General features: G+C 40.9%; 1 protein-coding gene across 4 annotated transcripts in view; it reads left to right on the top strand.

Moving 5' to 3' along the window:
* TULP4 (TUB like protein 4) overlaps positions 1-22,411 on the top strand; it is a 96,889-nt gene that overhangs the window by 14,941 nt on the left and 59,537 nt on the right. For 2 of the 4 annotated variants that reach the window (XM_082215187.1, XM_082215188.1), the window contains exon 2: positions 13,477-15,782. In XM_082215187.1, coding sequence (XP_082071313.1) covers positions 15,531-15,782 — 252 coding nt within the window. In that variant the 5' untranslated portion in view covers positions 13,477-15,530. Of the gene's footprint in view, positions 1-9,667; positions 9,688-10,028; positions 10,049-13,476; positions 15,783-22,411 lie in introns of those variants that run through there. The other 2 variants (XM_082215189.1, XM_082215190.1) reach the window with 2 other exon arrangements.

Genomic DNA, 22,411 nt, shown 5'->3' with positions numbered 1-22,411 from the left:
GGAGTTCCATTCCCTGTGTGCTGTAGTAAAAAAGGTTGCTCTCACTTATGCAGATTAGAATTTCATTAAAAACAAAGGGAGTATTTTCCAATAGACAGGGCAATAACCACAAAGATGCAATGCCATGAGAATTCTATTCAGACTAATTAAAAGTTGGTACCTCTTTAATGAGGTATTATATCTTGTGCAAGAAAAGCAGGTACTTGTCAGTGGTCTAACACAATACAGCGTGCCAAATCCTAGTATGTTTATTGGTAGAAGGTAATGCAGAAAACTACCATTCTTGGAAAGTGCCAAATGTTGCCAAAATTGTATTTAGTGTTTTTATACCCCCAAATCTAGAGCAAAACCCTCTTTTAAAACAAACTTACAAATCAACATATAAATTCTTTTAAAAAAAGACTTACCTAAAATTAGAGGAGGCCAGAGCAAGATGTTACAAGTTTGAGGGTGGAGTTTGCTCACATCTACTTGAGAGAAAACTGTTTTAATACCAGCTGTACTATCTGGTGTACGTTTCCCCCGTGAAAGGAACATTCACCCAAGTGTTGGGGGGGAAAGGCGGAAAAGCTTTCTCCCAAGTGACATTAGGTACTTAGAGTAACCTCCTATCTCTCAAGCTTATACGGTAGCTTACATCTGCCCACGTTGCTTCATCTAGACAGGCACCTGGGAAAACTCTGTAACCATTGCCTTAGGTTCTGACCCAGAGCTCTTTCACCCATAGCTTCCCCAAGATTCAAGACTCCTGGCAATATATAGCAGCTTCCAGGAAATCCCTCGGTAATTAATAATTGCCCTAATTGCCCAATTCTAAATGGCTGGTGAATAATCCTTTCTTGGGCATGTCAAGGTCTATGTTGTGCACCAGCTATCTTGTTCCAGATGTTATGAAGCAGCATATTGAAGGTTTCAATTGATTTCCCTTACTTTCTTTAGTTCTGTGTTGTTTGCTCCCCCCGCTCCTTATTTCTAGGAAAGCTATGAAAAAAGGGTACTTTGCTCTTAGGGTCTGCAGCAAGAAATTGTATTTTTCTGTGTATGTGTTGTACAAAAGCAGAGGCTACAATTGTGTAATGGTCTATTGTGGAAGGCCCATTCTCTTGCGGTAGGTTGCCCTTTAAAAGGTACTTTGTGTAGCAGGTGGTTTAGGAGATGGTGAGGAGATTCTAAGAAATGGGAGTTGAAGAGATTCAGAGAAGGAGGCTTGAACATTTGAAAGAGGAAAAAAGGGCCGAGGAGGCGACAGAGAGAATTAGCCAAAAGAATCATCCAGAGCCTAACAGTGCAGGAGAAAAATGAAACCACCTAATCTGGTAGCATTTATCCAGCAGCAGCTTCACCGTCTGGGAGGCTGAATTTTATTGAGATTCATCCCTCCTTTTTGGATTAAGGTTAAATACTTGCCTTAAATTGTATTTCACCAGAGTTGTTTCCCTTTCCCCCCCTCCCCCTGCCTCAGCTTATTAAGTAAATCCAGCTGTTACTTTCCCATTTTAGTGAGTTGACTGCTAGTTTCCTCCTGTATGCTTTCTAGAAGTGAAGGGACTGGAAGTGCTGGGTGCTAATTTGGGGCCTTGGCATTTTGTCTCTTTACATAGTTTTGAAGCGAAATACCTAGGATCCATAGTTCCCTTGGCCCCAAACAAATTAGTTGCTTGTAGGGAACTTGGGTCATGGCTGTTTGTTTGTTTGTTTGTTTGTTTCTAGAAATAAATAAGAAATTCTCACTGTCACATTCTGCCTTGAATTACCAGATTCTGAACATGCTGTGAGTGGCTGGAATACTGCCGGGGCAATATGGGGTGCTTCTCCTTTCTCCAGGGTTGGGAATATTTTGTCACTGTTTGTTGTATATCTTCCTTCTGCCATTCCTATGCTCTCTCTCTTTTCCCCAATCTCTCTTGCTTCAGATGGCAGAATAAAAGTATTCTCTAAACTGAAAGAGATTCCTAATTCAAGGTCCCTTGCCTAGCTTTCTGATAGGGTCTGCATCTGATAAACCGATGATTCTCTGCTTGTGTCTGCATGCCTTTCCTGTCCCCTGCTTTGCACTGGTGATCAGGGATACAATATTCTTTGGCAGGGCTGCTGCTGCTGTTGCTGCTGCTGTACATTATTGGTTAGCAAAAAGTCTGATTAGCAATGATGGTGCCGGTTGTAGGCTGCCAGCTGTGAAGTAGTCGGGGCTGAAATGCCATGTGGAGTTTCATCAGCCACTTTTTATGGCTATGGCTGAGAAACAAGGCTCCTTTTCATTGTATATGAGTAGCAATCCCCTGGAATATGATCCTGGGATATTAATGCTGTGCATTAAGTATGATTAGGGAACTCTCCTGTCTTCAACAGTCTCTTGAATTGCTGCGTATTGTTACCGTGCCATTAATGTGATTCATCAGCTTTGAAACAGCTTGTCCATTGCAAAGGAATTATGTGAATGTATTAACTTTGTAAAGCTTTTTGAAGTTCTGCTGGCAATAATCAATATGAAGCCATGCCCAAGGCTTTTAAGGCAATTTGGCCATGCTCTTTTCTCTAGACTGAATTGCTTTTTCCCATGGAAGTATTAGTGAAGAGATAAGAAGTGATAACGTTATTGCATTTAGCGGGTGACAAGAGTGCCAGCTGCACAGCAGTAATGCAATAGCGTAGATGAAAAGTCCTCAACATCAACAGGTGTGTATGTTTCCCCTTCACATAAGGCTTAGAAAGCATGGAAATTCTTCACCACTCGCCTACTATTCACCCATGGAACAATTCCTGAGAAATCATTTGACATCTTTCACCACCACGGTTGCATTCATATCTTTTCCCTGTTGGTGTCTTGCAGTGTAATTGTTCCTCCAGTTTTTAGGAAATGTTAGTGCTTTGGACACAACTGCAGAACAAAGCTTTCAGATGGGAGCACACTACTATTTCTTCGAGTCTTGAGGTGCAGCTTTTGATGTGGCTGGTGACAGCATGCAACCCTGCTTCTTTGTCATCTCCCAGCGCTTCTATCAGTGCCTTCCCCACCCTCTGTTCAACTTGCCAGTGGTGTGTGTGGCAGGTGGGGAGGGAGGTACAGTGGTACCTTGGGTTACATACGCTTCAGGTTACATACGCTTCAGGTTACAGACTCCGCTAACCCAGAAATAGTACCTTGGGTTAAGAACTTTGCTTCAGGATGAAAACAGAAATCATGCTCCGGTGGCGTGGCAGCAGCAGGAGGCCCCATTAGCTAAAGTGGTGCTTCAGGTTAAGAACGGACCTCCAGAACAAATTAAGTACGTAACCCGAGCTCCCACTGTATGTCAGTTTCACAACTGCCTTGTTGGTTTCACAGTGATAGGGCACTCAAATTTCCATTTAAAAACAAGTCCCCTCTTTAGAACAGCAGCAGTGGTGGTGCAATTAATGTAATTTTGTCTTCTCTTTGGTGAATCCCATTTGTTTCTTGTGCTGGCTGGCAGAGGAACAGATTGAAAGAGATTGTAGTGCTGGAAAAGGTTCAGAAAAGGGCAACTGAAATGATTGAGGGGATGCAACATCTCCTGTATGAGGAAACACTATAATATTTGGGCTTCTTTAATTTAGAGAGAAGGCAAGTGAAATGGGATATGATAGAGGTGTATAAAAATATGCATGGTATATTTTTCCCATGGAAGTATTAGCCAACAGAATGTGGGCAGAGAAAAATCCCCCCTCCCCCATTTTGTAATGCTAGAACTCAAGGACATCCAGTGAATAATCCATCATCACCACCACCACCATCATTTATTCAATTTATGTATCACCCTTTATCAAAAGCTCTCAGGGCAGTGTACAACATTAGAAACGCATTACAAAACATCAATGATAAAAACATAGCAAAATGCATGCTGATAGACAGCCTAACAGTAAAATAATAATCATAACCGTCCTCTCCCCCACACTTACACAGGACATAGATTATTTAATAGCCATAGGTAAACAACAGTGTTTTTGCCTGGCATCTGAAGACATGTAATGATGGTGCCAGATGAGCCTCTCTGGGGAGAGCATTCCACAATTGGGGAGCCGCCACAGAAGAGGCCCATCCTCTTGTTGCCACCCTCTGAACCTCTTGGAGCGGACACATAGAGAAGAGCCTCAGATGACAAGTGCGGGGTCCAGGTTGGTTTGTATGGGGAGTGGCAATCCTTAAGGTATTGAAGTGCTGAGCTATGTTAAGTGCAACACCAGCACTTTGAATTGGGTCCAGAAACTAATTGGCAGCCAGTGCAGTTGTGCCAGGATTTGCACCAGCTGAACTGTCTTCAGAGGCAGCCCCATTTATAATGCATGACAGTAATCCAACCTCGATGTTACCAGAGCATAAGCCACAGAAGTTAGGCTATCCCTGTCCAAATAGGGGTGTAGTTGGGCCACCAGTTGAAGCTGACAGAGGGCTCTCCCGCCACTGAGGTCACCTGGGCCTCAAGTGACAGTAGTGGATCCAGAAGCGCCCCCAAGCTACGTACTTGCTCCTTAAGAGCGAGTGTGATCCCCTCAAGAGCAGGCAATCGTCCACCCATCCAGCCCAGGAAATGATCCACTAACAGTGCCTCAGTCTTATCTGGATTGAGCTTCAGTTTACTGGCTCTCATCCAATCCTTTACCAAGGCAAGACAGTCCAGGCTGTAACTCTGCTGTAGTTTTAGTCCAGATCAGACTCCCACTCTTTCTTTTAATTATGGACAGATTACATTTACATGGGGACTAAGTAATGCACAATTAGCACTGAACAGGACTGGGATTAGTGCAGGCTTCCTCAACCTTGGCCCTCCAGATGTTTTGATACTACAATTCCCATCATCCTTGACCACTGGTCCTGCTAGCTAGGGCTCATGGGACTTGTAGGCCAAAAACATCTGGAGGGCCAAGGTTGAGGAAGCCTGGATTAGTGCTACCGTAGTGTTAAAAAACATCTGCTGTTGCTTGGAAGCACCCCTGCTTGTGTATTCTCCCGTCACTTCTGCAACAAGGTTTTGAAGGTTTGAGATGTTGTAAAAGGCTGCACAGCTTATTAACCGTCTGTTGTGGTTTACCAGGTGCTTAAATTTCTAAAGAGGAAAAGTAAAGTCAAGGCAAGAATATCAAGCAACTAGACTTCATCTTTAGCAATGAAGATGGAGAAGCCTTTAACCTTTATTTGACCATTGCAAAAGTCATTGTTTATCCTAGAATTAGTAGCAACCCCTTTATCCTCTACCCTGATATAGCTACATATCTCCAGTGCTGGCAATGCATCTGAACGGATTCCGGTCCCAATAGCCATTGTATATAATAAGGCTGCTCTAGGTTTCTCACATACATGGTGTGGTCCTGCCTACATTCTTTTTTATATACTGGGAGATGAAATAAGTCCATGTAGACCAGTAGAATAGCTATGGAAGTAGCTTTGTGGCCAGCTGGGGAAGACTGAAGAGCAGAGTCCACATGGCTTATAAACTGAAGATGCCCTATCTTCGTCATATATTAAGGAAAGGAAATAACTTGTGATAGTCATTCAAATAACTCTGATGGCCCTCTTTGAATAGGTAGTTTTTGTCTTTGTTAATTGATTGGGTCACTACCCTGTAAAGATATGATGATGGCAAGATCTCTGAGCTTTCACAGGCTACAAAGGCATCTGGGCTACAGCTGTCCTGATTACACAACTCAGGTCTGAAATATTGGCCTTGTTCAGTTTCCTTTTCTTAGACAAAAATATCCAACCTGCTCCTCATTCTGATGGACACAATCATGAAAAAAATCATTTGTATAGTAAGTAGTAGGTACGATGAAGCCTGCTCAAATACCCCATTAACATATACTGTATAGTAAAATTTATCCACCTAGCATCTGCCCAGTCAACATCAACTGTGTGAAATGCAGAGCATAATGTTCACCAACTGGCTACATGACTATTAACCAAAACTTGAAATGCAGCTGTGATATGGCCATGGCTCTCAGTTCTTCGTTGTTTGTCACTTTGAGGCCTCAGAAAGTACTTTGCCTTAAATCTTAATCATGATTTCACAGCTCAAGAGCTTGATGTACAAGATGGCATTAAACCTTGCTGGTAGTTTCCCCCTTTTCTTTTTTAATCCATTATGCGCTTCACATCTCTTTGCATGTGTCATAAATTGATATAAATAACACATGTTATTAATTCAGAAGGAAATTGCCCAAATAAATCAGGCAGCTTGGAACAACATGGAATACTGGTTAAACAATTGGGCATATTTTGTGTCTCTGTACAAGATGTGTTGAGGTGAAATTGGTTTTTCAATTTGTTTCCTCTAATGGATAAAACCCAGTTAAAGCAACCAAACCAAGCTGTATGTAGCATTATCAGCTTCTTATTCAAGCTGATCAAATCCCAAGTTCCTCACAAAAAGAGCACTCCTCAACAATATGTTACAGTATTATACTAAAACAAACATGCTGTTTGAACTCTATGTATTCCATACTAAATTAGATCATACAAAGATTTACCCATCCAAAAACAAATTTAGATAGCCAAGGGGGCTCTAAACTGATACATTCAAAGTAAATTGCGACGGTGCATGTTCCTTGGAAGCAAGCAGCATTTACAGTGGTACCTCGGGTTACAAACACTTCAGTTTACAGATTCCGCTAGCCCGGAAGTACAGTCATACCTCGGGTTAAATATGCTTCGAGTTGAGCACGTTCGATTTGCGCTCAATGGCAACCCGGAAGTAACGCAGCGCGTTATTTCTGGGTTTCGCTGCTCACGCATGCACACTCAAAATGACGTCACGCACATGCGCAGAAGCGACAAAAAGCGACATGCGCATGCGCAGATGTGCCATCGCTAGCTACGTTTACCTCTAGATGTGAATGGGGCTCCGGAACGGATCCCGTTCGTATCTAGAGGTACCACTGTAGTACCTCGGGTTAAGAACTTTACCTCAGGATGAGAACAGAAATCGCACGGCAGCAGCAGGAGACCCCATTAGCTAAAGTGGTACCTCAGGTTAAGAATGGTTTCAGGTTAAGAATGGACCTCCGGAACAAATTAAGTTCGTAACCAGAGGTACCACTGTACTTGGAAGCTCCAGTTGCTTTGGTGAGGGGTGCGGGTTGGGCAGAGAGAGCGAGAAGAGAAAGCAACTTTTAAAAGTAGGATCACAAATTTTGCTTCCTTTCCTCCAGTCTTTGAGGAAGACTAGTCAAAGGAAAAGCACATAAATGCCTTTGCTTTTGTAGACTTCCCCGTCTGAAAGATACAACTGAATGAGTGGGAGATAATGCATAGATTCTTCCCTCACCTCTCCTCCCACTTGTATTTGGGAACCTCAGATTTTCTCAGAGCCTCTTGATTAGAAGTAGGAGGCATTTGGAAAGACTCTGGAATAGTATTATTTATTTTTATTTTATTTTATTTATATACTTCCCTTCATCCAAGAAGTTTACAACAAAAAGCATTCTCAGAAGTGGACAGTCTTGTGGAGAGAGCACTCAGTGTACAGTGCTTGGTTGTGGAGTTGTATCATCCATAATACTTTACTGGTTCTAAATGCCACACTAGTGGGGCTTTGCTGTGTGCAGTGTGATTGTAGCTATGCACACTTGCCAAGTCCACATCTGCCAAGACCAAAAGCTAGGTAGTATCTTCACTTCCACGCATTATCTCTGTGCAATGTAGGCAAAAGCATTATTCATTTTGTAAAAAGAGATCTTACAGTAAGCATATTTCTGCTGAGGAAATTCTGCCTTGTTCTGCGTAACCAGAAAATCGAATATTTTGCATACACTTTTGCTTTCAGATTCTTCTGTGTAGCAAATACTGTTGGTTTTATGTACTATGATTGGAAAGTAACTTCTTTTTACTGGCCCGAAAGTGTTATAAATTGAATATCCTTCCCTGTTGAAGGACGGGTTCTCTGTGTAAAGCAACTGTGCAAGTAATCTTTAAGGATCTTTTTCTTTACTTTCTTTTAATGCAATAAATGCACATTTCCCCTCATATGTTGTACGTGGTATGGCCAATTTCCCTGAGAGTAGCACTTTTGTCATGGAGATATTCTATTTTCTGAGTGTGCAATGTATATCTTGTATGGGGGACAGGGGAGGGGGACATGATATTCCTGACCTAGTTCATAAATTAGTACCATGTTTGCTCGTTGGACTGTGGTACCAACAGGATATTGTTTGTGATGACCTTGTTACCGAATATTTGGTACTTTTTATTTATTATTTATTTGAAGGCCATGTGCAGGGAGGGGCATAGCAGCTTTCTTCTTGTACAACCAAGCTATCACCTCATTTTTTATTTATTTTTAATGTGTGGGTGAGATATCGCCATGTAGTCACAGAAAATCCTCATAAGGATGATTGTATCAGATGTAATATTCTTCATGTTATCAGAGCATCTTTGTTTATTTTGAAGCCTCCAGAAGTCCTCAGTACTTACATTTATATAAAATGTGGGCTTGGAGAAACAGGAGAAGGCTCCTGGAATGTTAATAAGCAAAATCAACCATCTCCTATCAGGTCATATAGGCCAGAGGGGCTGATTAGAAGGTTTTAATCAGCAAAGTGGATGTCAACAGGGTTGGTATTCTAAAATTAGGAACTGATTACCTGCAGCTGACATGGCCACATGTCATTATTTAAAATCTAGTTTCTTAACATCTGCCTTCACAGTATTATACATTGCCACCCACAGGCTGTTGCTGAGGAGAAGCCTCTGAATGAGCCTAAAAGTATACAGAAACCTTTATTTGCCTGCATAGACATCCAGAAAAAGGGGGTTCTCTTTTACCAGGGAGACCAAAATGGACAAACAGTTGCTTAAGAGCTGGCCCTGGTGAAAAAGGGGAGGTGAAAGGAGGAAAATGAAGGTGGGTGTGGAGAAGGGGTGGAGGTGATGTTTTGCCAACTCTGCAATCATCCTCTGAGGCCCTTCGTCATTTGCCCACTGCATGAGAGGTCCAGAGGGTGGCAACATGAGAACAGGCCTTTTCCGCAGTGGCTCCCTGCTTGTGGAATGCTCTTCCCAGGGAGGCTCGTCTGATGCACTTTGCTTAACAACAACAACAACTTTATTTATACCCTACCCATCTGGCTGGGTTTTCCCAGCCACTCTTTAAGCACCAGATAGCTTTAGGCACCAGGCAAAAACAGTCCTCTTCTCCCCCAGACCCTTGGCTAATTAAACACTCTGTGGCCTTTTAAACTGTGGGAGGGTATTGTTTTTGTTCCATTTTTGCATTTTTATATTCTAAACTTCCCTGTGATCTTCAGATGAGGGGTAGTATAGAAATTTATTAAATAATAAAAATAAAAAAGATTTCACTAATTAACATTAAGAATTCACTAATGAACATACAAACAAAATTAAGTGGAAGAATACCTTTGAGTATGGTATTAGCTGTTGGACATCATGTATTGCAAGCAAAGGATGTGTGGGAAGAGTTGTACTGAAGTATTGGGTCCTGTCCAGTGGAAATTTCTAACATTCAAGCCTTACATTTGGGGGAAGGTCCCATTTATTTAAATGGAACTGTCTTTCTAATAAATATGTTAAAATTTATGGTCTAAATATATTGACCTAAATCTATTGAATCCCAGGTATTTATGCCTGCTGTGAACTGCAGCACCACTTGACAATTTCAGAGCAGATAATTTCAGAGCAGATTCCAGATGCATTATGAGCTTCTGCTTTCGATTTCAAAGGTATGTGGATTCCACCTGAATTATTCCCTTGCACAGACTACTGGCAGCTTAGAAATGTGTGTTCTTCTAACCTGTAGTGAGTACAAGGGGATAAATCAGGAACATACTAGGTCTTCTCCTCTAACAGTTCGGTTGGCTTTGGCTGGTAAACGGTATTAATTGGGAACCACTAAATATAATAAATATAAAAATAAATGACAGAATATATACTGTATCCAGTTTTTAACATTTTTCTTTTCTTCCATAGATAAGGCCAAAGCTGTGACTTTCTAGCAGATAGCAGTCATGAGATTGATAGTCGATGAGAAAAAGTGACTGTGTGGGGTTCCTCTGCACAGTGCCAGCCAGCTGTTGATCATTTGTAAGCACCGTGGGGTCTTATGTAGTACCAGAAACTAGGCCTGTAAGTCCTTTTGCCAGCTTTTCACTTGGCAGGAGGAATGAAATGGGAAGAAACCTGTTTTAGAGCTGTTTTGCAAAAAGTCACAAGTGCTCATTTTTGCATTGGGGAGGAGCGGTTCTGAGCTTTATCATTGGTCATCTGTTTGCGCACTCTAAAAAAAATATCTAGAGCATTAAGTAGCAAACTAGGACACCTATACCTAGCCACCTTTCTAGGCAGAGATCAAAGCAACAGGGAACTTTTAAGAGCTGCTACTGGCTTCATCAAAAGCGGCAGTCTTGATGTTCAGTTCTCCTGTGACTACACTGGGGAGCATGCATGCACAAACTCCAAAGAATCAAGTGTATCTTGTATGACGATTCTGTGAGTGTTACAAAACATTTCTGCTCCAATCCTATACCTCCTTACCTGTGAGTAAGCCCCAGTGAACTCAGTGGGTCATGCGTTTGAGTAGGCAAGTCTAGCAATATCAATGGAGTGTCCAGTTCATCATGTGTTGCATGATGATGGGAGAACTTTAAATCCCCATTTGCGACTTTGTCACAACAAACTTTTAAGTTAGGTCACTGTTACTCATATTTTACAAGTGGAATACTGATAACTGGTGGCTTGGTCTAGTCCACTTGGAGAATTCATGACCTGGCATGTATTTGAAACTAGATCTCTACTCCAGAATTCTACCTCCAGGAGCATCTTGGCTCTTAGCGTTTGAATGAAAAAGAGTAAGCATTAATTTTGGTTTTAAAATTATTTCTATTTTATTTTTTAATTTACAAAAAATGTTGTTTACAATTTTAGTATGCATGCAGTATGTATTCTAAGTGGTGGACCACTTAATGAGGATAAAGAGGAGATGGAATATCAGAAGGTATTGAGAATACTTAATTTCTATTGGATAAAAAACACCACTCAAAGGGGGGGATTAATGTTTATTGGCTGTAAAGAAGCTTCTCTGCTCTGCCAAGATTGGCAGAGAAGAATTGTTCTTTTTGGTTAGAAGCTAAGAAGAAAAAGATGGAGGGACAGAGGAGGGCTGATCTACCTAGAAGTTTGTAAAGCACAATCTATGAGATTAGAATGGTCTGTTTTGAATAATCTGTTGGAATAGGGTAGGACTGATTCCATCCAGCATCCCCAGTTGGGGCTCAGAGTGGGAGAGGCCACTGCTTGAAATTCTGGAGTGCCGGTGTTGACAGTACTGAGCTAGATGGATAAGTGGCCGAATTAGGTATACATCAGTTAGCTCCCTATGTTTAAAATTGGGAAATATTTATGTTTCAACTATGTAGCAAAGACCTGTTCTTTGTTTTTAACATTGTAAAAACTGTGTGGTATTCAGGTTTGGGAGAATCCTGCACTTACCACAACACTACCAAAAGGTTGTCTTTTAAGAGGTGGCTATATTTGTAGCAGAGGTGACTACATCTAGTTTTAGGCGACAGGCCAGAACTTTCATTTTTACCTGTGCTTTTGGCCTTTAATTTGAAGTTTTAAAGTGTTTGTGGCATCTTTGGATGAGGCAGAATCTGCTAGACCTCTCATATTTGCATAATGTGGTGTTTCCTCACCTATTGATTGTGTTTATTATCATTGATTTTAGTATTTCTGTTGTGTTTGTAAATTTAACAACAATAATAGAAATCAGATAATTATATTCAGAAAAAGTCAGCAATGGCAGCTACTGTGTTTGTAAATGAGATCAGTAGTCCTGCAAACTGGGAAAATATAAAATATCAGTGAATAAGTACATGGGATGAGCTGGATGCTGCACAGTGTAACTAGCCATGATCAAAAGCAATTAAGGCAAAGTAAAATATGGGTTGATTAGCTAGTAGTTGACTAGTAGAAAGATTATTGATGTATTTATATCTCTGGACTGAGAATAACATACCTGATGCTGCAGGGGATTGGACTAGACGACCCTTTGGGTCCTTCCAACTTTACAATTCTATGATATGATAGGTATCTGCTAGAAAACTACATCAGGATGCTAGATGTGGAGGCGCACAAGGAAGCAAAGAACATGAGCTAGCACGGTTAGATTCTTTCACTGTCAGTCAACTTATTTTGTCCACAGCATTGACATGACACTGTTCTTCTGGTTCCAATTAAGACAGTATAGATTGCATCAGGGAGCAGCTTGGGCCTTACATAGCAACTGCTTCTCTTCTTCTTAGGAAATCCCAGTTCCATATTTGGAGAACCACGGATTTAAATAGAATGAGACAGGATGTGATTGGTATATATTCTCGGTTTAACATATTAAAAATTGATAACACTGATACACCCAGGGATGAATTTTTCCATCTCCAAATGCAGAACATTATTATGTTGCTCTTTCTCTGCTCTCTATTTCTCTCCCGTTTTTGTACTTGGTAAGTCACTAAAGCTCCTTTGAACATACTGAGTATTAGATAGGGGATTATAGTGTCCTCTTTTTTAATACCAGGCATATTTGAGCAAATTCATTTACTGTAGTAGTAGTGGTAGTAATAATAATAATAATAATAATAATAATAATAATAATAATAATAAACAACCCTGGACAGTGTGATCAAGTAATGGTGTGACTGAAGAGCAGCTTATTCATATTTCTGAGAATCAAATGTTTAAAGTCAAACAGAAAAGCACCTTTTAATCTTTTAGAGCTAACGCTGAGTCTTGTGTTAAGTAGCAGTTGCTGAGAAATATTTTGTCGAAGGAATCCCAAGAATTGAAGCTTCTTATCCGAGGAATAATAGCTGAAGAAATAATTATCTCCTCTTCCTGTTTTGCTTTGTGCTAACCAAAAGACTCATTTGTGGAGGTTTGACAACCCGTTTATTCCTCTTTGTTTTATTTTGTTTTGTTTTATTGCGTTTATATCCCTCCTTTCATCCATGGAGTTCAAGGTGGAGTAGATGGTTCTCCATGTCATCTCCTGATGATATTCTCACAACCCTGTGAGGTACATTAGGCTAAGAGGCAGTGACCATCTCAGTGTGCTTCATGGCTGAGTCCAGGGACTTGAACTCTGGTTTTCCAGGATTTAGTCCAACACTCTATACTGTCTCTCAGTTTACAGACTTGCTGACAAGTTTCATTCATCATTTTGGAATCAGTGGTCGCTATAGTGTATGTACCCTACCCACCCACCTTTCCTCCTTTTATTTAAAACCTATTGTGTCACTTTCAAGTCCTGCATGTTATGTGATTTAATTTTTTAAAAAAAGGTTTTGAAATATTTTTCACACCAAAGTTGCAAAACGAGAGTATATTGTCAGTACATGATACTGAACAAGATCTGCCATCTCATTTGGCACCCTCAGTTTCAATGTGCACAGTTGTACAGTCCTGCTATTTCAGTACATGTGTGTATATATAATTCTTTATTTTTTATTTTACAGAATTGGAAGCACCCAAGGAGTCCCAACTCAAATAAGTGACAGATGGCTTGCTAGACTGCCATAGCCAAACTGCGGCACCAGATGCAGCCCAAATTGCCAAGTTGAGGGAGTGCCTGTACATACTGTATGTATGCATACACACACACACATATATATACAAACACATTTCTGAAAACCCACAGACTGGCAGTTGCATACTTTGGAGAGTTTTTGCCATGGATGAAAATTAATTCAAGCACCAGATGGAGCGACCTGACAGCACAAAGACCAAAATCCCATGGAATGCCATCTGCTACTAGTGGTCAGTTTGCCATACGGTCTGTGGCAAGTGGGGGAAAACCCCTTCCAAGAAGCAGCATAAGAAAAACATCCTCTGCACAGAGCAAATTACACAAATACCTCTATGAAATAAATAAAACAGTCTGAGCGGAGGGGAGATTGATATTGGCATCCCTGAAAGCGGAATAATGCGCAAATCTCTGGTGCTTTTCTGCACTGGACTTTGATTGATGCAGTGGGGTTTTCATATGTCCGCCTGTTAAGTTGTGACAAGTAACCGTGTGCTGATGACTGAAAGCAGGCAAGTTTAGGAGCAGTGGGACAGATCTAGGGATTGAGCTTCCCAGACTTTATCATCCTGTATTGAGTTTTGCAGCTCGGTTTGCTGCTTTTTCTTCTCCTGATTACTGTTAATGCAGTTCTTATTTGGGTTCCTTGTATCATGGTACAAATATTTGATAATAAATATTACTCAAAGCATTTGGAACACTTTTTAAACGCATTCTACAGCTGCAAACGTGTTAAAATTATGAATCTGCACTCTGGAGAAATATCAATAAGGAAGGAACCTATTGGATGCACAGAGGAGGCATGATGGGAAACCGTAGAAGGAAAGGGAAGTTGGATTTTCTGTGCGGCTCCCCAGACTATTTCTAATTGGCCTTCTTGAATCCATCAGGATCTGCAAATAATCGCTTACTTGATATGCTTTCAGCTCTGGCACTTCTTTTAACAAGAGGATGAAAAGCGAGTCCTACAATTCTCTCCTAGTGGAAAAAAGGGAAAAGACAAAGGCATAAAATAAAATAAAAACAGCCCAAACTATTGGAGTTTACATGAGGTGAATGTCTTTGTTTGAGAAGCTTAAAAGGTTCAGAGCATTTAAGGAACAACAAGAACACAACGACAGCTAAGTGCAAAGGGGCTTTTCTTTTCAAGCCTGCATGTGGCTGTGAGTTGTGAGGAAGCAGGCAAGGCAGTGTGATAAACAGGGACTCCATTGGAGGTGGTGGGGAAGCCGCCAGCTGCAAAGGAAATGGGGCAGCCTTTGGATTGCAGAGACTGCTGGGTTGAACAGTGAGCAGTTGAGTTCAGAAAGGGCTTTCCCACCTGGCTTGGCACATTGGTAACTGCCCAGAACTCTGGTCTTCGGTCTCGCGCGGTCTGTGTGCCTTTCCCCCCACCCCTTTATGCAATCTATTTCAGCTTTAGCAGCGGAAATTTCATCTGACGGGGAAGATCTGCCAGAGGGTGGCTTTGAGGAAAGATGAATGTCCGAGATTTATGAACGTGTGAAAATCCAACTGAAGGAAATATTTTTAAAGCCTTAAGTTACTTGAAACCCACACATCTGCAAACCTTTGTCTCTGGAATCGCATCATGCTATACTGGAAATCTCAGGCTGTACGATGATTATATCCATTTGAGCAAAAAGACGGCTTGCCGTTTCCTTGAACGCCTCTTCTGCAGTAGCTCTTTCTCCAAAGGATAAGTGTACCCTCACTCCAATGACTCCAAATCAAAATGAACCTGGTTTTGTTTTGGTTTTTTTAAGCATTACGTTTTCTTAGCCGACTGTCGTCATCTTTTATAGAGAAATTTTTCACTATGCATTTGGTGGATATTTATAAAAACTGACCTTCTCTCTCCTCCCCACTTCGTATTCTGATCTGTCGAAACTCTTGAGGTTATCAATAAAACAGAAGCGTCAGATTTACACTTTCTGCACTAGACATAGTACTTTCTTATGCCAAAAGGGAAATATATAGCAAAGCATGTATGCCGCAGTGGAACATGGGCCTGTTCTCTGTAGTGATTCCAACATCCTCTGCCTCTCTTGGAAAGGCAGGGTTCCTAAAAGTGAGAAGGAGAAGCCTGTATGCCGCAGGCGATATTATGAGGAAGGCTGGTTGGCGACGGGCAATGGCAGAGGAGTTGTGGGTGTTACGTTCACCTCCAGCCATTGTAGAAGAGACCGGAACACTCCGCAACGCATCAACTTCAATTTAAGGGGCCACAACAGTGAGGTGAGTAAATGCTAAGCTCTTAAGTTTCAGTTTAGAAAGGTGAACACAGTGGTTTGTTTTGATAAAAGGGCATTTGTGCCAAATAGGTAGATTACAGAAAAGCCTTAGGAAAATAAATGAAATTGCTGCTTGCCATCGCCCCACCTGCTTCAGTAAATAACTGTGATGGATTAAAGTTTATTATCAGCAATGCCTTGCCGTAATCTTTATCATTGGTAATGCCTTGCTGTAATGTATGCATTGGTTGTCTTAAAAGAGAAAGCAGACGTAGCCCACGTGGTCTCTACCTTCCCCAGATATTGTTGGACCCCAACTCCGTTCAGCCCCGGATAACTTGGCCAGTGGTCACGGACAAAGGAAGCTGGAGTAAAACAACACCTGCAGGGCACTAAATTTGCTATGCCTGGGCTTACCTTTAGAGCAAGACCAAACAGGTTCCAAATAAAAAAGGAAATGTAAGATGCAGGCCAAAGTTTGATCAGGAATGGTGCACGGTGAGGCCTATACCCTCCCACTGCTATCCTCCTGGGCTCTCCCGACACCTGCACATTGAACAACCTGTTTGCATAAGAATATATAGGGACCAAAGTATACATCATAAAATGTGGGCTGTGTACAGGTGTGAAATCCAATGTGTATATGTAAGGAACTGGGGATACAGTGGGCATGCCAGAGACAGGATGCTTTTGTGTTGCAAACTTCCATAGAAGTTGATTGGAGATGGCATATTGGGAACATCTACATCAGAATATAGGGTTTTGCTGTCAGCACCATTCTGGTGTGTGAACTTTTAAGATCTGCTAATGTTCTACTCTAGTACTGCTTATCTCCAAGGGCATAAGCACTTCCTTATTTTTATTTTTATTTTCTGGAGGCAAACAAAAGTACTATTGTTGTACCAGGTCTTTTGAGAATGAAGCCTTTGTGCAGTGAAACTCATGTTCCAAGATATGAGGACTGATTCTGCAACTGTTTTGTTTGCTTTTTGATCCTACTGGTTTTGTTTTTGTATTTAATTTATTACTGCCTGCTTGTATTAGTTATATTTTTCTATTCTTATGCTGTAAAAAAATCGTATTGGCTATAATTGCAGGAAAATGTGGGCATAGTGTCCCTTAGAATCTGTTTGTAAAATGCAGGTGGAAATTAAATGCTGCTGAATACTTTGTAGTATAGTAGAATTATAATGGAAAGCATTCCAATAAAAGCCACTTGTAGAAACCTGCCTCAATCATGCTCCTCTCCAATTCTAGGGAAGACCCTCTGATAACAGATTACATAGAATGCCTGGAACAGAGACCTCTTAAATGACTCATAGAGCCATAAGCAATTGAATATGACAGCCTCCACAGTGCAGCTGTGGTGGTGCTTTTTCTTAAAAAACAAAACAAAACCACTACTGCAAAGTAATTAGATTTAAATAATGGTTAGAGCCTGAAACTGAAAAATGGCTTATTCTTACGAGCAATCCAAAAGTCTCTTTAAAAATGGCACACACGTACCAATATAAAAATGTGTGGAATGAAGCATAGTTTTTTGTTGTATTTTGTAAGATAATGCTTCATTCTAAAGCAGACTTATGCTAACCCTAACTTGGTTTAAAAGCTTTTATGAGCTTGATTTAAAGCAAGGTCCAAAATGGCCATAAAAGTACTGTTTTAGATTTTGATCAGGGGCAATCTTGATTGATATATAGAAATTTAGCATGGGAGTTTAACATAAGAGACCAGGCATCAAATCACAGCTCATCCATGAACACGCCTGGTTTGCGCATAGCACTTATACCATACTTTAATTTGATCACCAGAACCCAGCCCAGCAGCTAAACCATAGTTTCTTAACCACAGACAAACCATGTTTGTAAATTGTTGTTGGTTTATAAAGCTTGATTAATGTTAACTATAGCTTAGTGTTATGTGCAAACCAGGCCATTGGATGGCTTTATCAAGTCCATTATCCCTCAGCTTCCAATTTCCATTTACAAAGTGGAAATAATGATGTATAGAGGAATGTCTTGTATGTGCAAAGGGTTGTAATGAATTCAGTACAGAATGATGTCATAAAAATGACATCCGGTTGATTTCTCTGTCTCACGCTGTTACAGAAGGCCACCCAAAGCTCAGGAGAAGCTTATAGGGGGCTGTTGGGTAGGAGGAACTGGTGGAAATCAGGGGCTGTGCCTTGCATCAGCAGAAGTGCTTCTCCTAGTTCAGCCTTCCCCAACCTGGGGACCTCCAGAGGTTTTGCACTACAACTCCCATCAGCCTCAGACAGCATGGCGGATGATGGCAATGATGGAAACTGTAGCCAAAAACATCTGGGAGATACCGAGAGTGGCGTACAACGTAATCATAAAACCAAATAATATAATTGCATTTTTAATATGTGTATTAGAGGAATTGGCCAAACAGTGGCAGACAATTTCAACTAATTAAAGAGCAGTCCCCAGTCCCATCCCCCTCACTGCTGAGATTCTAACAAGTTGTGGCTTTTGCCTGCTCTTCTGTTTAGGGCTGAGATGAATACACAGGGATTCTAGTACAATTCTAAAAGCAGAATTGAGCATTGCTTGGCATGAAAAAGCCATGGGGAATCTAGAGAATAAGACAGAGGGTTGTATCCAGTGCTAGCCCTATTCATCATAGGACCATTGAAATTAATGAACATGACTATTTTTGGTCCATTGATAATCAATTAATTGTATACCACCCTTCATCCTGTAGATCTCAGGGCAGTTCACAACATAAAAGTACACTATAAAACCACAAAATACATAATAAAAATAAGAGCAAAAACAAACCGATACTCTCCCCTCCCACAACACGTTTAAAAGGGTAGTGGATGTTAATTAGCCAAAGGCATGGCTGAAGAGGAACACCTGGTGCTTAAAAGTGTCTGATGAAGGCACCAGCCAAACTGCTCAACTCTGAGTGAAACTTGGTTGGATACAAGCCAGAAAGTACAAGTGAGTTGGAATCATGGTTGTTTGGGAGAGATTGAGTGGGGAGGCAGAATGAAAAGGTTATTGTTTGGATTTGGGATGTATAAGAAAGTAGTGTTAGGGGCTACACTGGGGAAGAGTGCTGAGAGTGACCACCAGAGAGCGAATTGCTTGGCTTGGAATTACTTGTAGATGCGGCTCTGAGGTCCTACAATTGGTGCTCGTGTGAAGATTTTTGAAGGATTGGTTTTGCTCACACTTTTTTTTTTAAAATAAAAAATATGCTGTTTCTGATTATTTAACAGTGTTTCGTAGAGTTCTGTATGCCTGCCTGAGAATTAAATCTGTCCTACTAAAATGGAGTGTGAGGTTCTGCATATGTCTTCCCAGTGACTCCTGTCTACGTGCAAGTGACTTAATGTTTTTGTGAATTAAACCAAAATTGTTAGCATGTTCAGCAAAACGGAAAACTAATTTGCTTTTAACTTCTGCTCAACTGTTAAAACTGATTTCTGGGAGTGAGTCTACACAGGCCAACATTAATTTCTGTGAAGGGTCGGAGAATACTAAGAAGGCCTTTTGGCCAGGGAGATGCAAACTACCTACCTGCTTGCTTTTGTGAGAGATCCTTCAACATGAGAACAAATCTGACCATATCTTGGAACATTTTACAAAACCTGAATTATACAATCTACCAGTTATCCCAGGGGAGAAGTACTGAGGATGAAGGCTGCATTTCTGAGCCGTAATAGCTAGAAAACAATTCCACCTTGATTAAAGTGACTTGTCTAAAGATGAAATCTAATAGTTTAAATGGTTAAGAACCCAATTAAACACCAGAAACAGTTCGCAGTGTAATTGATCACAGTCCTCCGAATAATTGCCTGTCGGTACAATAGCTGTTTTGTTCTAGGACAGGGAGCAAATTATATAGGCCCTTGTCCTTGTACTAATAACAAATAAGCTCTTGGTTAATCTCTCAGAGTGTAATTGTTTCATGAGAGCAGTACGAAGAAGAGGTTTGTCTTGAGTCTTCCTGTTTTACCACCTTAGAACTGACAAATATTTTTCTCCTCGTGAATGAAGGGAACCAAAACTCAACATCCATCCAAAATGCCTTATGCAGAAGATACACCAAAGTATAAGCACACACAGCGCATGCATCAACAAGGGCTTGTTTCACACTAATAGCTTATCTCCTTCCAATTTTTCTTACTAATTTTTCTTTGCCTTGTTACCTCTTTGGGCCTTTCTCTCCTGCAAGTAGAAATATTGAGGTATACTTGCAATTAAGAGGTGTAGGTGAGACATAGGTTTATTAGCTTAATGAGAACTAGACTGTAGTCTAAAGCTATGCTTCTAAACCCACATGCCTGTGCTATTTTGTGCTTTCTTTTTCCTTACACAGAAGAAATGCTATAGCAAATGCTGCTTAGAGGTAAATGTTAAATCCTGCCTTTTGGAACCAGGAAACAAATTCTCCAATATAGGATGGGTAAACCAGGCATGGCAGAAGTACACATGAAAGGCATCTAGGTGACTTAGCTGATCATAAACTGAACATGGGCCAGCGACGCAATGTGAGTGATAAAAAGTTAATGCAGTATTAAGCTGCATTAATGGGAGCAGAATATGAAAAGTAATAGTTCCACTCTGTTCTGTACTGCATCTGAAGTACAGTGTTCTGAGTTCCACATTGTAAGACATTGTAATGTACAGACATTAGATTGATCATGTCATTCCTGCATGTCCAGAGGAAGGTGTCCAAGATGGCGAGGAGTGTGAAAATTAAGTCCTTTGAGGAACAGTTGAAAGAGTTGGGTGTGGTTGGTGTGGCGTGACAGGGGCGTTCGGATGTCGGAAGGGCTGTTCTGCAGAATATGTTGCTCCAGAGCACAGGAAACAGGTAGAAATTGCATTGAAGCAAGTTTCAACGAAATGTTAGGAGAAATTTTTCAGTTGTGGAACTCCTTTCCATGAGAGATTAGATTGGCTCCCTTTTAAGCTTTTAAGTGAGTTGCTGAGACTTTGTTGTATTTTGCTTGGCTTTTAATCTGGTTTGAATGTTTGATCTCTATTCTTGCGTTTTGGCTAATTTTGTTCTGGACTTGGTTTGACTGGATGTTGTCATGTTTTCTTTCCGTCTTCTTGTGAGCCGCTTTAGAGAAAAGCCTAAAAGGTCAGATACAAATGATTTCAAAAATATTATTAAGCTGAATTAATAAATAATCACTACATTGAAAAGAATATATACAATGTATCAAAATGTTTGAGCAAAATTTGATCAGATTTGTAGGAAACCAGAATGTGTGTGTGTGTGTGTGTGTGTGTGTGAGAGAGAGAGAGAGAGAGAGAGAGAGCGCCAGCCCATAGGACAGAAATATGCATAAGCAATACGTGTTTCATGCTATTGGTATCTTAGGCCATCTTGCCAACAGGCAGGTGCGGTCTTCATTCAGTTGTTTTGACTTTTTAAATAGTATTCTGTCAGTTTATACAGCCTAATTCTGACAGGTATCTAAAGAGTACATAACTAGAACCCTCCAGGGCTTCTTAAATATAAGACCTAGAATATATAGAAAAACGTTATTTGGATGCTAATATTTTGGCAGTCCAAAAAGGTCTTGGATTGTAGGCTGAGGGAGGTCTTCAGAACAATAATCTGAAAATGCTAGAAGAGCACCTACCAGTTAGAAGAAATCAGAAACTGGGATGCTGTTGAAATCTGTGATACCTTTCCTATGACTTAAGGGCAATCAATATTTCTGTGTAGATCCACTAGATGGTAGCTTCTCTCTCCAACCTCTGGAGCGCTCCACAAGCTCCACGTCCTTCCTAGTCCACACCCCTCACCACCCCCTGGCTGAAATGTGTCCTTGAACTATGATAATGTCTAGCTTGCCTGGATGGTGGTGTGTGCATGTGTGCTTTCAGAAACACTTTTGCATGACTAGAACATAGCACAGTGTACATGTCAAAGTCACATATATTGTATTGCCCCCTTTTCACCTCTCACCCCACCCACCACTAGCATATGACTTTGGAAGATTCCCCACAAAAGAATGTAACCCTCCAGCTGCGGAATGTTCCCAACCCTGATTTAACGGTTGGATATGGAAAGGAGGGGAAATGTATGTCTGTGTGCTGCAAAGAGGAGGGTTAACCAATAAGGCCCCCTCTGCAAATTTTGATTCCTTACGAGATACCATTGCTAAGGAGTCAGAAGTAAATTCTACTCATGTACAGGGTTGTCATAATTTGTGCTGACTATAAACAGGAGCTGCATTGACCAATAACTCCTAAGAAATTGGCAATTTCAGAGATACGTTTATGGATCTGATCTTAGAAACTAAGCAGGCTCCATCCCGACCTTTGTCTGGATGGGAGACCACCTGGGGATGCTAGCTGTCCACAGGCACAGAAAGCAGGGAAGTAGATTGCTACATGAACTAAATTGAGTACAGGGGTGGGGACGAGGACAAGGGGAAGGCTTTGATATATGAACAGCAAGAAGTTGGCAGCAGGGAGTTAATGTATCAACAGAACGTGCAGAAAAGATGAGGTGGCTATGCAATTACCGGTAAAATGTGATTTATGCTTAGTGCATCGCATTCATGTCCCACTGAAGATAATTATAAAATTGGCGTAGGTTTCACTAGTACAAATTCTTTGGCCAGTTGTGCTTTAA

Source organism: Podarcis vaucheri (assembly GCF_965113315.1).
Source record: "Podarcis vaucheri genome assembly, chromosome: 3".
Classification (NCBI taxonomy): Eukaryota; Metazoa; Chordata; class Lepidosauria; order Squamata; family Lacertidae; genus Podarcis; species Podarcis vaucheri.
The sequence above is the reverse complement of the archived record's forward strand: the minus strand, read 5'-3'. Positions and strand labels throughout refer to the sequence as shown.